Source organism: Colossoma macropomum, unplaced genomic scaffold (assembly GCF_904425465.1).
Source record: "Colossoma macropomum unplaced genomic scaffold, Colossoma_macropomum, whole genome shotgun sequence".
In the NCBI taxonomy this organism is placed as follows: Eukaryota; Metazoa; Chordata; class Actinopteri; order Characiformes; family Serrasalmidae; genus Colossoma; species Colossoma macropomum.
In genome coordinates, this window is record NW_023496051.1 from 79,516 (window position 1) to 96,981 (window position 17,466).

The 17,466-nt window shown below is 37.4% G+C and overlaps 1 protein-coding gene and 1 long non-coding RNA gene across 2 annotated transcripts in view; both read left to right on the top strand.

Moving 5' to 3' along the window:
- Nucleotides 1–645: 645 nt before the first annotated feature.
- LOC118804556 (sialic acid-binding Ig-like lectin 12) overlaps nt 646–17,466 on the top strand; it is a 92,329-nt gene continuing 75,508 nt past the window's right edge. Inside the window, exon 1 of the mRNA XM_036565055.1 lies at nt 646–825. Within this exon, the coding sequence (XP_036420948.1) occupies nt 771–825 (55 nt within the window). The 5' untranslated portion in view covers nt 646–770. The remainder of the gene's footprint in view (nt 826–17,466) is intronic.
- Nucleotides 8,163–9,118, top strand: LOC118804638. The gene is made up of 4 exons (XR_005007003.1): nt 8,163–8,348; nt 8,445–8,516; nt 8,723–8,800; nt 8,901–9,118. It is a non-coding gene; the product is annotated as an uncharacterized LOC118804638 (long non-coding RNA).

Below are 17,466 nucleotides of genomic sequence, written 5' to 3' on the forward strand. Positions count from 1 at the left end.
CATAGTTTCCCACAGCAGAATATGAAGCCTTTGCTTAAGACCCCCATGTATGTGACTAAGGGATAATGTTACCCATGAAGCAATGAAACAGCAGAGTGTCTACAATGAAGATGCTGCTAAAAAGAACCCCAGTGATATTATACAGAGCCACCCCTTTACTCACAGCTTCACACTCTGAGGGAGAAAACTGAAAGATAATGTTCATGACTAAAGTTTACTTTCACAGTTTCTAATTCAGATTCTCAAGCAACTAAAACACTACAAGTTCATTAGTCTAGTCAGTCTGACCAACAGCATCTGGTATAATAGATGACGCATGACACTAGAGAGGCCAGGCCTGACCCACAGAATCTCAAACTTCTAAGTCTAAGTTAAACTATATATGTTAAAAGAGGATAAAAGAAACAAGAGTGGTGCTACAGTCATCTGTGGCAAGACAGCATGTTTGGCCTCGCTGTCTCTTTGTGGACAGGATGGCCCTCCATCTTGTGGTCTTGAATAAAGACCCAGGAAGGAAGTGGCTGAAAGATAAAAGGGAGAAATAAAGACAGAGTGCGAATGCACAAACACACCTGCCCTGTCTCTGTTTGCTCAATCATAGTAAAGTGTAGGGCAAGTAGAGAGCAGAGGAGTGATCAACTCACTTATTATTTATAAGACTGACTCTTTATTTTAGTCAGAATTCATTCATTGAGACAATCTTAATCTCGCCTGAATCTGTTATTTTCTAGTCCTTTAAGAATCAGCGGTGTTTGAAGGGTGAAACTGTCATGTCTACCAGATCAGGAAATATCACAGCAGCAGTGATCCTCATATTACTGACAGGTAAACTTTTACAATTTTATATTCATTTGTGCAAACTTAAAAGTGTGTAAGCTAGAAATGGCTTTCAACATGTCCTGTAGTTTTAATTATGGTCTTTTTGTTTCAGAGCTATCGAAGCCCTAAAGGGCCTGGATTTGAATGTTTTTTTGTGCTCCATTTTTCCATGATAATGAGTTATTTTCATTTGTTTTCTTGAGATCTCAAATTCATATCCTCACAACATAACAAATGTTCTTTTCTCAAGATCTCGATATATTTATGCCATTATCATGACATAACGAATGTCATGTTGGTACAGCCATGTTTGTTATGTATTGTAATGATATAAATATTTTGAGATCTTGAGAAAACAAAAATCACTGTTATCACAGAAAAAAATAGCACAAAAAAGGACATGTCCTTTTAAGGCTTCCATACAGAACATTTTACAAACTTCAAATGAATCAGGCTCCAGCTATATCAGCAATGTTCCACTCCAGACATTTTTGTGCTCAAACACATTTTTGTGCTCAAACACACCTGGTTCAGCTCAGTAGTTACCTGTTAACGCCCAGGTTTATTAGGTGTGGAGCAGGGAAGCTGGACACTGTGAAAGCTTTTAATATTTGACTTGGAAATCTTCTCTATCATTTTAAACTGTACAAATCTCCATTTACAGTAATTTAAACTAGGGATGCATTGATATTTTTTTTTTCAGAAAGTATAAGTAAATTTTTTAGTACTTGCTGATACCGATACTATAACGAGTAACCTACTTGGAATGAAACAGTTATAAGTGTAAATGTGTTCAATGTACCTTAAGAGTTAAATTTTCAAAGTCTAGCTGATTTTAAATGAAGTGCTGGTAGCTATGTAACGTTACTTACCATGAATCGAGTAATGTGGGTTTTGTTTCACGTCAGAGAGTGGGTTTTGTTCCATGTCAGAGAGTGGGTTTTGTTTCATGTCCGTGAGGGGGTTTTGTTCCACATCAGAGAGTGGGTTTTGTTCCATGTAAAAGCATTTCTGCCTCTTTCAACAACAGTCTCTGTAGCCCAGTTACAGCTGAAATCACATTCCAGGCTAATGCCTCTGAAGAGCTCACTTCACTGGGGTTTTACAGCTTGTTACGAGTATTTTTGGCTGGTTGATCTGTAGTTTAATGTCCTCTAATATCAAATATTTTACAGTTTTAAATCAGTTCCTCTGTGGTTTTTAAAACCACCAGCCAAATTCACACTTCTTGAGTAGCTCACAGCAACAGCAGCAATAGTTCACACTGTGGTCACACTGTCAGTGGGAGTGTGACAGTTGCCCCTTCACACCTGAACATGTGCTCCTGTTGTGTGTGTGTGTGTGTGTGTTCCAGAATTTCAGGCTCAGCACAGTGTAACTCTCTCCTCTCAGAGTCTCTGTGTTGTTACTGGATCTGCAGTAAAAATCTCCTGTAAATATACAACAGCTGATTCCTCCAGAGTCAGAGAGAGAGAGTGGTATCAGCTCCAGAGCTCTGATGGAGAAGAACGAGTCCTGAGTAAAGATCCTCAATACTCAGCACGAGTTTCTGTAAGAACAGAGCAGAAAGACTGTGAGTTAATACTGTGGGATGTGAGAGTGAGAGACTCTGGAGTTTATAACTTCAGATTTAGAACATCAAGCAGTGACTGGATATCAGCTTCATCTGGAGTTAATCTGACTGTTACAGGTAAATAAACACACAAAAAGTTTCAGTCTTTTTCAGCCTTTTTAAATAAGATGTATGTCATATATGATGTGATGTGTGTCTAGAGTTGCAGGTGAAGGTGGATCGTATGTCTCCAGGACACAGAGAGATTAAACTGACCTGTAGCTCCACCTGCAGACCCAGTGCAAAACATTCCTACTATTGGTACAGGAATGGACAATACAAGATGGATACAGCTGATTCCACCATTCTCCTAGACACCACTCGTTCATCTGATGAGGGCAGCTACTCCTGTGAGGTGTCCGACAGCTGGCAGTTATCTCCTCCAGTGTGTAAGTGGCACTCAGCCTAAACCTCAACTACCCCAACTTTATTCCAGCATTCTTTATTCCAGGAAAACTGCAAGTCTGTAAGTTTCATAGAAAATTATTTGTAATTGCCTGAGGAATGAGAGCAATCCTCAGTAATGCTCAAAAATGCATATGTCTCTCCCATTGGCTTTTAAAAGGGGTAAGTACAACCCCAATTCCAAAAAGGTTGGGACACTGTGTAAAATGTAAATAAACCCATTTTTTGTAAATAGACCCATATTTTTTTCATAATAGAACATAGAACACATATCAGATGTTGGAAGTGAGACATTCTACCATTTAATGAAAAACATTAACTCATTTAGAACTTAATGGCAGCAACACATCTCAAAAAAGTTGGGACAGGAGCAACAAAAGGCTGGAAAAGTAAGTGGTAATAATATAAAACAGCTGGAGGAGCAATTTGCAACTAACTCACATAACTGGATATAAAAAAAGCATTTTAGAGAGGCAGAGTCTCTCAGAAGCAAAGATGGGCAGAGGTTCACCAGTCTGCAAAAAACTGCATCTAAAAATTGTGAAACAATTTCAGAAAAATGTTCCTCAACGTAAAATAGCCAATACTTTGGATATCCCATCATCTGCAGTACATAATATCATCAAAAGATTCAGAGAATCCCTGTGCACAAGGGACAAGGCCGACGGTCAGTATTGGATGCTTGTGATCTTCAGGCCCTCAGGCGGCACTGCCTTGAAAACACGCATGATGCTGTACTGGAAATCACTGCATGGGCTCAGGAGCACTTGCAGAAATAACTGTCTGTGAATACAGTTCATCATGCAGTCCACAAATGCAAGTTAAAGCTGTATCATGCGAAGAAGAAGCAATATGTCAACACAATCCACAAACGCCGTTGTCTTCTCTGGGCCAAAGCTCATTTCAAATGGACAGAGGCAAAATGGAAAACTGTTCTGTGGTCAGATAAATCAAAATTTGAATTTTTTTTTGGAAATCACAGATTCCGTGTCCTTGTTATCAGCACACAGTTCAAAAGCCTGCACGTCTGATGGTATGGGGTTGCATTAGTGCCTATAGTGTGGGCAGCTCCCATGCTGACAATGTTGCTCTCAGGGAAGGACTTGTGTATTTCAGCAAGACAATGCTAAATTATATACTGCATCCATGATTGACTTTGCCTTTACTTAGTCTAAATTTTTGTTGGATATCACACCTTTGGTTGTGTAAGTTTGATTGTTGGTTACACTTAAACTCAGTTTTTGGTGATCTTTTTGTATATTTGCAGTTTTTCAATTGTATGTTGTCATGCACATGATTAAATGCACTGTCTTGTTCACACTATCGGTTGGGCTTGTTTGGTGTGTCAGGTGGAGATTCACAAACATTCTGACAATCGCGCTTTGAAAGTTGCTAAAAAGTAGTGCGCTACTTTTCAAAAAGTAGCCAAAATATAGCCACTACTTTTTCTGGAAAAGTAGCTAAATTATAGCTAGCTACAAATTTTGGGAAAGTAGCTACAAAGTAGCTAACTACTAATTTTACAGTAGCTATTCCAACCCTGACTATTGTCAAGTATGGATGTGGATGAATCCTAAATGACAATTTTTTCCGGTATATTTTGCATTGTTGGGGTGCAAGATCCAGTATTTAAACTTCTATGTAGTGCACTATGTAGGGAGCAGGGAGCCATTTGAGTTTCAGCTCCAGCGTGAGAAAAGGGGCGCTGCTGGATTGGTGCTAAATTCAACTTTGTGGTAATTCGGTGACAAAAAAGAACTTATAAAGTGAAGGTTTTTGCATTAAACAGTCCTGTGTTATCATATGTTCATTGTTATATGACAAAAAGTTAAAAAGTTCATGAAATGACCGCAATATAAAGCAATGGCCGACCGAATATTCTTCTCATAATTCAGCGGTCCATGGTTGCTTGGAAACGATACCATACTCTAAAAGAACTACACTTCTTGGTGGAATACTTCTTTATGTCGATTATTATAAATAAGTAAAATAATAATAGAATGATCTAAAAAATAATACCTTTATTTCTTTTCTGGAAAAAAAATTACTGAAGTAGTTTATTAAAGGAATAAGCCACTTGAGGCCATGTAAAAAAATTGCAGTAACATGTGGCCTCTGGTGGCTTAATGCTTTAATAAACTACAGAAATAATCATGACTACTCGGCTCTGATTGGTCAGCCTACTGATTAATGCATCCACGAATCACAAATCTAACAAGCTTCATTTAAAACTTTCCAGCGTCTCAGACAGCCAGCTTCTGATTTCTTGTAAAAGACAGTGTTAATATGCATGTGAATGTTCTCAAATGCTGACCTGTGTTTTTTCCGTCTGTAAAAATCAGACTGCGTGAAAAGGCCTTAACTCACCACAAATTTTTTACACTCATGCAAACGTACCTATACATATTCATCATGTGGCACAAACATGCAGAACATTCTGTCACAAAGCATAATATAAGAGTCACTGCACTAAATTTTTTTACATGAAACTTATGAACACAAAGTCTTCTGTTTTTGTCTGTACTCACTCCCCTCCAGCAGCAGCTTTGCGCTCCCTGTGTCTGAGCAGAAAAACAGATCACACACGGTGTGTCTTGTGATTTCACTCAACTGATAAGACTTGCGTAAAGGAATAATAGATTTTTTTTCTCAATATACTTGTCCTTGTCAATTAGTCCAAAGTATCCGATGCTTTTTTTAAAACTGCTTTTCATCTTAAACTGGTGTTTTTCAGTCAGCGGTTTGTGATCGCCTGTCACTAGTTCAATTCAGGAAATGTGCAATATACTAATATCTGTTGTTCCTACTTGCACACTGCGTTCCACTTATTGGATTGATTGCCGTCTCCCCTAACTTACAATGCCCTTTTTGTGTTTCAGGTGTTTCTACTGATTCAAATCAGAACATCTGCTGGAGTTTGACTTACTCCCCCACAACTATCTGTGCTCTGATTGGCTCATCAGTGGTCATCCACAGTTACTACACCTTCCCTGATAATCAGAAGGTCACTAAATCAGTGTGGTTCATTAAAGAGCAGGCTGATGCTGAGCCTGTAGATGTGAGAGAGGATGAGGAGTATCAGGGACGAGTGTGGTATACACAGAGCTCCCTGAATAACTGTGTTATGATCTTCACTCAGCTGAGAGAGAGTGACGCTCAAACATACAGATTCAGATTCTACACTGATGGGGGTGAATATACTGGAGAACCTGGAGTCACTCTGTCTGTCACAGGTAGAGCTGCATAACATGAAATAACTTAGGTAACTATAGGAAAATTGTATTAATGAAAATAACCAAACTTTGTTTAAAATCTCCTGCAGATCTGAAGGTTACAGTGTCAGACACACACAGTGGAGGAAAGAAACTAAACTGTAGCAGCACCTGCACTCTGCCCAACTCCCACACTTACATCTGGTACAAGAATGGACAGCCTGTATCTGTACAGTACAGAAACAGTACAGGACAGTATCTGTATGTCAGTACTGTGAATGCAGGCAGCTACTCCTGTGCTGTAAAAGGACATGAGCTCCGCTCTCTTGCTGTCTGTAAGAACTTCACTTTAAACTTCACTCACTCTGTGATCAGTTGGCATTTTGTTGCTTTAGATTTTTCAAACTTGTTGGCCAAAAAGAGATGCCAACTGTCTGTGTATAAAAATGTGTTTTTCTTTATAGACTCTCCTAGAAATACCAGTGCAGTGATCATTCCCTCTGGAGAGAGAGTGGAGGGACTTTTAGTGACTCTGAGCTGCAGCAGTGATGCAAACCCTCCTGTTCTCATCTACTCCTGGTTTAAGCAGAGAGCAGCTGCAGACGCACCACTGACAACAGGCCAGAATTACACCATCACCAACATCAGCTCCCAGCACAGTGGACTCTACTACTGCACCGCTCACAACCAACTAGGACAGCAGAGCTCAACACCCACCCATCTGGATGTGTTACGTAAGAACATCACAGTTTCAGTTTTACATGTTGTTGTCCTACATACAGTAATCAGTAATATTTTTGAACTCACTGTGCAGCATAGAACGTGTTTTTTTCACTGGGTTCAACTACCGTCACAAAGGGTTCTGTTTAGTGTAGCAAATTAAATTGCTAGCTGAGTCTCTGTTTTGTTCAGACCCTCCCAGACCCCCGTCTGTATCTGAGCATGTGTTTGGCAGCTCGGTTACGCTGGTGTGTGTCAGTGACTCCAACCCTGCCAGCTCTTATACTTGGTATAATAAAACAGGAAGTGATGTCATATTGATTGGAAATGGCACCAGTTTAACTTTACCAGCTGGAGAATTTGGACTTTTCTTCTGCAAAGCAGAGAATCGATTTGGATCATCCAACTCATCAGAATGGTCTTTTACAGCAGGTGTGTTCTGCTTTGAATTAATTACCTGATTGCGACGGCTTACTTGCTTGCTTACTTACTAACTTACTTACTTACCCAGTAGTTAACTTCAGTTTTAGTTCAGTTTAATGAGCAGCGTCTCTTGTTGCTTCCACCCTCCTCTTTTCCTTTAGCAGTTCTTCTTATTCTGTTATTTTTCACTCATTTTGTTTAACATGTTGATGTCTCCACACTGATACAGATAACACAGCAGTGAAATATGCAGCTTCTTCAGTCACTGTGATTCTGTTTCTATTGTTTGCTGCTTTTCTGTGGATGAGGTGAGAACCTGAAACCACTTGTACAATATTACAAATTCTCTCAATTCTGTATGTGTAAGGAAAATTGCCAACCACACCACCTCTCATATCCTCCAGATTCCCAGATTCACACACATTCCTCAGTCTTCCAAAAGGGGTCTTATATTTTAGCATAATGTAGAAGCTGCTCAGAACTCAGCCAGATACACAGCCAATTCTTTCCTTTTTTACAGTCATACAGATGTATGCAATGTATTCACCTACCCACTCTGAGGCTGCTATCTATAACAGTTTACACCTGGTTGTTTAATGAAACTGGTAACTGGATTGTAACATGATTTTATCCACCACACCTACATCTGGTACACTTGGTAATCAAATGTGTCTCTGGTTTGTTAGAGTGAAATCTGACTGCTGTATGGCTAGTAATATGCCAATCAGCTCACATACAACAACCAATAGCCTGCATTGTTTCCTGTTTACTCTTGTATTCAGAAGATGATTGCACACTGAACACACAAGGTGGCAATCATATAACACAGTATTAAATTGGCTTTATACCAAAGTTTACAAATAGACTTAAAAATATTAATATCAATTTAAAATATTTTTTTTGTGTATTTGTCATAGTGTAAGTATCAGGTATAAATGGGGTCTAAACATTCTGACCTTTGCAGGGTTGAGTATGACTGTGTATGTGTACTATGTGCTAAATCGTGTTATGTATAGGTTAATTATAATCTCAACTTCAGCCTCAAATAAGAACTCAATTCTGTAAACGTTAAGAACCTAAAATAGAGTTAACAATCATTTACTGGATTTTGTGTGATCAGGAGGAAGAGAAGAGCAGAGAGATGCACAGATATTCAGGTACTGAGAGAGGATTTCACTCTTTCTCTGTCTACATACTCCTAAAAAGCTGCTACTGAATAAAGACTGAAGTTGTTTTCCTCGTCTCTCTAAAAGACTCCAGATCCTGCAGACCACACACACACAGCACTGAAGCCCACCACCATGACCTCAGATTATGACACGCAAGTAAGTCTACAGTCTTTATTTCTGTGTGTGTGTGTGTGTGTGTGTGTGTGTGTGTCTGTGTGTGTGTGTGTGTCTGTGTGTGTGTGTGTGTGTGTGTGTATGTGTGTGTGTGTGTGTGTGTGTCTGTGTGTGTGTGTGTGTGTGTGTGTGTGTGTGTTGCCCTGCAGAGTGTGTTTGGTTGTGTAAGTTTTCATTTTTGTCTTCAGCATCTTACAGACTCTCCCAGTGACACGTACTCAACCTTAAACCCTGAAACCATGAGCTCTGATTACAACACTCTGACAGTAAGTCTGCAGTGGGAGAGTTTCTTTCTCATGTGTGTGAGTTTGTGTGTTTATTCACTAGTTCAATATATAATAGTTTCTGTGATGTGATTTTTTTCAGGCTGTACATCCTCACAGAGAGATGAGAAGAGCTCCAGAAATGAAGAATGAGAGGAGTTTTGTGATTAAATAGCTTTATGGGGGTCATAACAAACCACATACTGTCTTACAGTAGAATTTTTCAACTGAGTTATTTTTATTTCTGAAATATCTTTTTCAGGTGTTGTGCATATTTACATAAAAATAAGCCAGAATCAAGCAGTTCTACCAATTCCGTCAATAGACGTTAGAGGTTTTGAACCATGTATGTACAACCCCATTTCCAAAAAAGTTGGGATGCTGTGCAAAATGTAAATAAAAACAAAGTGCGATGATAGAAAGATTAAGACAGCTGGAACGAGGCCAGTAAAAAAGCTCAGAAAAGCATCAGAGGAAGGGTCACAAAGGCAACCCAGCTGAGTGACTAACCACAAGTGTGAACCAGCAGCACATCTGAGATTAAAGCTGTTTTCTTAGACAGACAGTATATCTGAGCTATATAGACAGACAGGGAATCTGAGCTGTATAGACAGACAGGGTATCTGAGCTGTACAGACAGACAGGGAATCTGAGCTGTATAGACAAACAGGGTATCTGAGCTGTACAGACAGACAGGGTCACTGATCAGATGAAGTTTCTCAGGAAAATTGTTAAAATGTCTGTAGCGTCACTTCATCAATAAAAGATTAAAACAGTGTCTGTAAGTGACCACACTTCAGTAACAATGTGAAAATGACCTGCAATGACCTCACTTTCTCATTAGAAATGCTGAAATGTTTGTAGCTCTAAGAAGTTTGTAAACATTAGGAAAAAAATAAAAACAAAGTGGGCTGTTTAACATTCAATCAGGGCATCTCTACTCACCTGCCAACCAATCAGGACAAGCAGGCGTATCTACATGTCTGTCAGTCATGTTGTGCATCCACAGCAGACAGCGGGGAGCTGTACCTTAGTTATCTATCTACAAACTTGAGTTCTGATAAGATATGAGTTTTTCAAAGTAACAGCGAAGAAAATAAACCCAAAAATTGCTCATTTCCTCTACCACCACAGCCACTACCTACGGTAAATACCTTTTTTAATTTTATATATGTTCAGTTTTCACAGCTAATATTTCTATATGCTTCTCGATTTTTCCCAATAATGCATCATAGACACACTGTCTTAGCTCAACACCTTTGAGGTAAAATGAAAGCTTTTTACTCCGTTGTTTACACATTTGTAAAAAAAGTATATACTTGCCATTAACATAGTAATTCATCAGAAGCAGAATAATCCTACCTGAAACACACAGCAGGATGATGAGTTATAACATCCCACATTCAGAGCTCATGATTCCACTTTTACTGTAAAATAGAGAATAATATGTTTGTGTAGTTCAACACATGAATGTAACAATCTAACAATCAAATGCTTCATAGTTATTTTACAGAGAAAACTATAGTCCTTTTTTTGAAAAAGAAAAAAAAAAAACTTGTATATATTTATTGACAGAAAATTATGTAGAAAACAGTGAAGATGAAAATCTTTACTACTTACATTCTTCTGTAAAGTCTCTCACAGCTGTGGAACTGAGTGGACAGAGCAGAGTGTGAGCAGAGTGAATGAACAGTGTGTGGGTGAGGGGGGTGTTTGTGGTGGTGGAGTAAGTGTTCAGTGTTTCAGGCAGTGGTTTTTAGTGACTCTTTCCTTCCCTTTTATAAGAGCTCATAGTTAAAAACAGAAGGCACTTTAAGTGGACTGTCATTTATTTACTGTTGTCTGTTGACTGTTAAACACTTCAGGCTGATTAATAAGAATAAAACTACACAGATTGAACATGCAGACAGATATACAGACTAAACACACTAATGAAGAAGTGATACAGAACCTCTGTGTAGATTCATTTCTGGCCAAAACTACATGATCCACAATGCTTTGCTGAAACAGGAAGATGAGGTTCACAGTAGAGGGAGGATCTCCAGCAAGATGGCTAAACGTAATTCCAGCTAATCATTGCTGTAGCTAGAATGTAACAGTAATGCTGGCTAGTCAGTGAAACTCTAGTGGACATCTTTGTGTTTTTATAATGAAAATTTAACTAAACGATGTATGTGTGTTAACATGCTGAAGGGGGGCCTTTTGCCCCATGTCTGCTGGGACCCCCTGGTCTAGCTTTACACTTACATTTCAAAAGAAATAAATTCTCTAACCCAAATGCATCGCTCTCTCCTCAACTCCTGCCTCACAATCACTGACTTTTAACAAATTTACTTGTACCATTTTGTATAAATGCACAGAGCACTATTATACAATGTCACAAAAGTTCTGGGGTAATAAATATCAGGAATGCAGTGACCCAGAATAAATGCAGAATAAATTTAAAATAAACTATAAGCAATCAGTAAATGTGTCAAAATTAGATTTGACCCCATAATTTCATCAGGAAAAAAGGTGGAGTAGAATATTATTTTGGGTTCTTCTACCCCAAGTTACACTATTTCTATGTCATGGTATCAAAAAGGTATGTATTAAGATGCAAAATTCTATTGATACATTGATGTGGATATTTTCACACATACTGGCCCTGCTGGATTTCAATAGAGAGAGACCACAGTTTCTGTTTCAGCAGGTTTACAGGAAAAACAAAGAACAATAAAGAAAAACATTTAGAGCTGTAATGTCTTTGATTAAGAGTGTAATGATGAGACTAAAACTGATGTAAGCTACTTCTGTTTCTGACAAATTCACATCTTCCTGTTTCACAACCACTGCTGTGTTACGCAACACACTCTCTCTCTCTCTCTCTCTCTCTCTCTCTCTCTCTCTCTCTCTCTCTCTCTCTCTCTCTCTCTCTCTCTCTCTCTCTCTCTCTCTTTGTGGAAAGGGCAGTGTGGTGTTTATCGGCATGGTTCATCCTACACTGTTAGCCCCCAAAACCCCCTCTGACTCTGAGTGTGCCTCACTTTCACATCAGCTCTGTGCACACACACTGCTGCCCTCCAGTGACTAAATGATGTTATTACACCTACAACCATTTTTAAGACTTTAATGTTCTACATTTAGATAGATAGATTGATAGATTTGGCTGACTGGAAAAACAATCACTAGATCTTCTCTTCATGATCCACAGACCTCTGACAGCTTAAGCAGCTGATGATCATCTCAGACCAGATAAACAACACAACACTCACCATGAAACTTATTTAAACCTGCATGTAGAAAAGGTGGTAATTTTTGGCTAGATAACTCTATTTAGGGAAATCTTTCCACAATTATTTGGTCTTTTGTTCTTCTAAATGTGCTTTATGTGAATAATAAATAGCTTTACAACTTAAATAAAGAGCTCAGTGTAGATTTAGTATCTGATAAAGTCTGTTAAGCTCTGCTTACAACATCAACAAACGAAAAACGACTAATAGTGACTGAACCTGGTACCGTTAGCTGGCAGCTATAGCTAAGTATCAAAATAAGCCATTTACTGAAAAACTACAGAGAACTTCCACTGAGGGTCTGTTAGAACAGTTTTACTGCAGAACAAGACATGAACTTCACTTCAGACTGAGAAACTAAATCAACACTCAAAGTTATCAACGCTGTCAAACTGTAAAAGCTGTTAATCTGAAGTGTCTGAGCTCTGAGCTTAAAGTCAACCTCAAATCAAAACTGATGTTTTTACCTTGTTAGTTTGAGTCTCTGATCATATTAATGATGATTCATAATTAGAAACACAGTTTTTATTTTCTGTCATCTTCCATCAAAATGTAATAACTTGCCTTTAAAAGGTCTTCTGAGTTTTGATGATGTCATCAGTGGGCAGAAAAAATAATATTAACCAATAATATCATGTTTCACCTCCCCCTCCCACCACGCCCACCTATCATCCAGTGAGTCTCAGCTGGTTCAGAGACCCTCCCTGATACCGAGTTTCACTCAGAAATATGTTACAGTACTGAAGGAAATGCGTTATGATTTCTGATTGACTTTAAAGTAACAGGGACTGTCTGTGTTCACACTGTCAATCACCTCAACAGCCCTTTAAAATCATTACTTCATTCATTTATAGAACAGAATAATGTAACTGATCAATACATAATAAACAACATTCACATTCAAACGTTTCTTCTTCTCTGTGATTCGTGTTCAGTTCTAGTTTATTATAATGAAGTGAATCATCAGATTAAACTGATCATAGTTTTCATGAACTGACAGATTCTCACTGTAGTCTTTAGAATCAGTGCATCAGTGAGAGCTGATCTGTTGTTCCTCTTCTAATATTTCACATTTATTTAAGCTCTTTAACACATTTTACTGTTTTTCAGCTTTAATTATTCAGCATCATAACTGCACTCAGTAGAAGTAGATCTGACTAAAAGTGATAATTAAAAATGACTACTTCACTGTTCACAAGACCTTTTTAAAACTAATCAAGGGTTTTTGTGAGACACATAGTTTAAACAACAAAACATTAATGTTGGTCTTTCAATGTATCATTAGCTCATGTTAATTTATGATTTGTTAAAATGCTCATCAAATATCAAACGAAAGATTTACTGAAACCAGCAAGAACACAAAAGATTTTACCAGCGGCCAATGTGGACTTTATCCTAATAACAGCTCTGGAATTTTTGTGGATAGTCCCTTTTGGTTCCATGCCAACCTAACTATGACCTGCCCAGTCTCAAAGGACTTCCATAAATCTACCTAGAGTGCATTATCTAAAATATAAAGAATTAGATCCTCTACTATTATTTACAGAAACAGGTATCCTCAGAGAAGGCGGGAGGCAGCACAGCACACTGTGTTTGTTTTGATCAGCAGCGTTAAAGGGGAATTCCACTGATTTTTAAAAATATCTGTATAATTAAATCGTTAAGACAAGTCCTTTAGTAGAACAGTAGAGTCGAAATGCTCCTGTCAAGAGAAACTTGCCAACTCAGAATTAAACATTTTCATTACAGTGTTGGATTTGGATAGTAAAAATAGCTATATTTGTGTTTTGGACCCCTGATTCCTATTACTGCCATTATAAAGACGTTTTTTCTACATTGAACCATTTCACATCTAAATGTTTGAGTTCTACTGAATTTTTGAAAATTTGGTGAAATTCCCCTTTAATTGGAAGAGACTCCTGCTGCATCACTAATGTATGCCTCATAGCAAGCCATAGAGAGACAGAAGTAAAGGCAAGAGCTGTAAATTTCAGTGTCTCAGTAATTTGAGCGTTTGACTGGGATTCTGTTGTATTTTTCTAAATATGCAACATTGAGGTTCATCTTTTCTGTTAAACCAGTGTTTCCCAGCTCCAGTTCTCTGGTCCGTCTGCACTGCACAGTTTCTTGTTTTCTCATCCTCAGTCACATCATCAGCTAATCATGACTTCCTTCTGGAGCTGAATCAGGAGGGTAAGAGCAGGAAAACACCACACTGTGCGGTGCAGCTGGGCTACAGGACTGGAGGAGGGAAACACTGTTACAGAGCATCCTTTCCTGTTCCCTCCTTAAATAAGTAGAAAGTCTCCCTCTGTGCACCTCCAAGATCAGCGACTTGGAAATAAATGATTAAGGTTCAGGTCTTTGACTGTGCTTTCATACCTTGTTTGCTCCAGACCTATCAGAACTTCTTCTTTAGTTCAATTTGTTTTGACAGGTGTGAACACTCCACCTGTACTCCCAAATAAACTCTGGTTCAGTTTGCTGCTTGTGGGAATGCATTTTTGTGATGGTCCTCATCAACTGAGGGGAACGTCAGAGCACTCTTTTCTGCTCCTTCTAGCAGAGAGCTGTCCACAGTCCAGCCCAAAGACCAAATACAGTCTGTGGACACATTTTAATCGGCCCTTGGCCTCTGTTTTAGAGCGTGTTATGAATGGCCTGTCTGTCAGTACGCTGCAGTTTTTCCTCTCACCTGATGGTGGCAGCAGTGCTGTAAAATTACAGTGTAATGCACCACACTGTAGTAACAAAGTTAGCTAAAGTTTAAGGGCTTTTGTTCTCTGAGAGCTGCAACATAATTTACTAAATGACACTTTAGTCAAGACTTCAGCCATAAGACACAAAGTAACACTGAGAACCAGCAATTTTGGCAAGACTGAAATTTGAATACTTTTTCATTGAGAGCCACAGCAAATGTGTGTCCCTCATATTTCATAAGACTAATGAATTTAATATCAGCAGACATGAAACACAGCATAGACGTTACAATAAATATTCAGGAGAGGACAGAGAAACTGAAGCAGCTGTATATATTAACCCTTTAAGTTTAAACAAAAGCTTATGCTGTTAAATCTCATTTAATAAAGTCATTTCTGAATGTTCTCGCTGCATTTATTTGGTATGTAAAGAACATTAACAAAATGAAAAATTATAGATTTTAGTTTATCTTCTAAATTACATATTTTCAACTAGTAAACACTTGAATACGAATATAATTAAACATGTTTTATTGTTACTCTTAAACAGTTGAATTATTTGTTGTAAGCGCTTACTGATCTAAATTGCTCCGAACAATCCACCAATAAAAGAAGCCTTGTGCATCTTTAACACAGTGATAGGAAACACAGTAACACACACAAAGCTCTGATTCTGTGCTGACATATTGAAACTTTAATTCATTTGTAAATAACATTTTGGCTCTCAGGTTTTATGATACAGTCCAACTTACACCTCTTTGAAAACATTTTAGACCTCCCTGTTCTAGTAGCACATCAACACTGAGCTGTCTGCACAATCTGTGGTTTAACATCTGACTCTGCACTGATGCTCATATCATTCCTGCAGCACGAGCTGCTGATAATAACAGCACAGCAATAAAATAACAGAAGCAAAGCATTTAATTTTGGCACATCGTATAAACTCCTACTGCAGATATATTTTTCTTAACTACACTTTCCATTCTAAGCCTGTACAGCTGTATGCAAAAGTCTGGGTGCCTCCAGTCAAATTACATGTTGTGTTAATTTTCTAAGTGAAAAGAAAGAACACTACAGAGACACACTTCTGCACACTTCACAGCTGCTACTTATTTGTTAAATCTAAAATATTGGCAAAAATGTTGCATATACCAAGCTTACAGCACATTTAATGTGTTTTTTGAATTTTCCAATAAGTTAAATTCAACAAATAAATAGAAAGTGTGCTCTAAAATGTATTTAAGTATTTAAGTTTGTTAGCTGTCAAGCAGGGGTTTTGTCCTCAACCTTTTTTGTCAGCTGAACCTTTCTGCCCTGAACTATTTGCCTTAGAGCCCCTTAAGTTTTTGCGCAGGCTGATGTTAAATGTAACCATACTGTAAATGAAACACTTAAAAAAGTGCCACAAAAAGGTTCTTCTAGCAGAGTCACAGAAATATTGTAGTTTCCTAAAGAAAAATGTTTGTAAATGTGTGATAATTATAGCTAATCATAGGTAGATCATTTATTCTCTTCATTTACCTGCATTTTATTTTACTATTTCTTCATATTGTTTGAGTTAAGTGAAGAACCCCATGTTCAAAAAAATGATAAAATCATGAAACCATCACAGCACATGTGTTTGTTTTTATATGTTAAAGAGACATAACTGGAAATAAGCTTAGTCACTTATATATAATAAAAAGGCTTTTAAACTTCTAACTGTGTAGCTTCAGCTTAGCTACTGCAGACAAAATGTAAAACCTGGTGTCACAGAAATGTAGGAATATTACATATAATCTAAAATGTGTAAAATGATTTTAAAAACTAAATGATTACATTTAAAAGAGAAAAGATTATTTAACCCATTTACAAAAAGTACATTAGCATGAAATATTTTTATTTATCTATTGGTGTTTTAATACCTGGTTAATATTTCAGCTCAGTTAAATCTTTATTTAAATATTTAAGAAGTGATTTAGAACCTAATGGTGCAAACTAAAGCTAAACCAACTAAACAAACTTTAAATAAACTTACTAAATTGAAACTGAGTTAAATAAAGGTTTGATTTTTTCAGGCTCCAGATAAGTTGGCATTAAATGAACCTAAAATGCAACACTGCTTTGATTTATAAAATGAAATAATAATAAATGTCATTTTCATTAAATACTGTAATTCATTAAATATTTATTAAATGATTATTTTCAATATTTTATTAGTTTATCTGAAGAATTTCTACCTTTATTAAACAGTTGTTTGCAAAAAATTTAAACACTTATTTTGTTGATTTCCTAAGTAAAAATAACACATTCTTCACAGAACAAACTTAAATACAGCATTTTTCTGCAAATTTTTAGAGCACGATTTCTATTTATTTTGACTAGAATAACACTACATGGCTGTAATAATCAACCAGGGGTGGCCAAACTTTTACATACTGTAGAACTGACATACTGAACAACTGTAGAAAGAACATTTATTCTTAAGATTATTTATTTTATGTCATGTTTATATGTTTAATGTTAGCATTGAATGTTTTTTATGAAATATTGTGTTTACAACAAATGGTCAGATTAGCACTGGACTTAATACAGCTCCTCACAAGAGTGAAGTACCACACAAGAAAAAAGTGCTTAAGTTCAAAGTTTTAATGGAGGAGAACTGAGACGCCTCTGTTTCGCACAAAACGTAACTTGGTAAATAAGTCTGAAGTCTGAA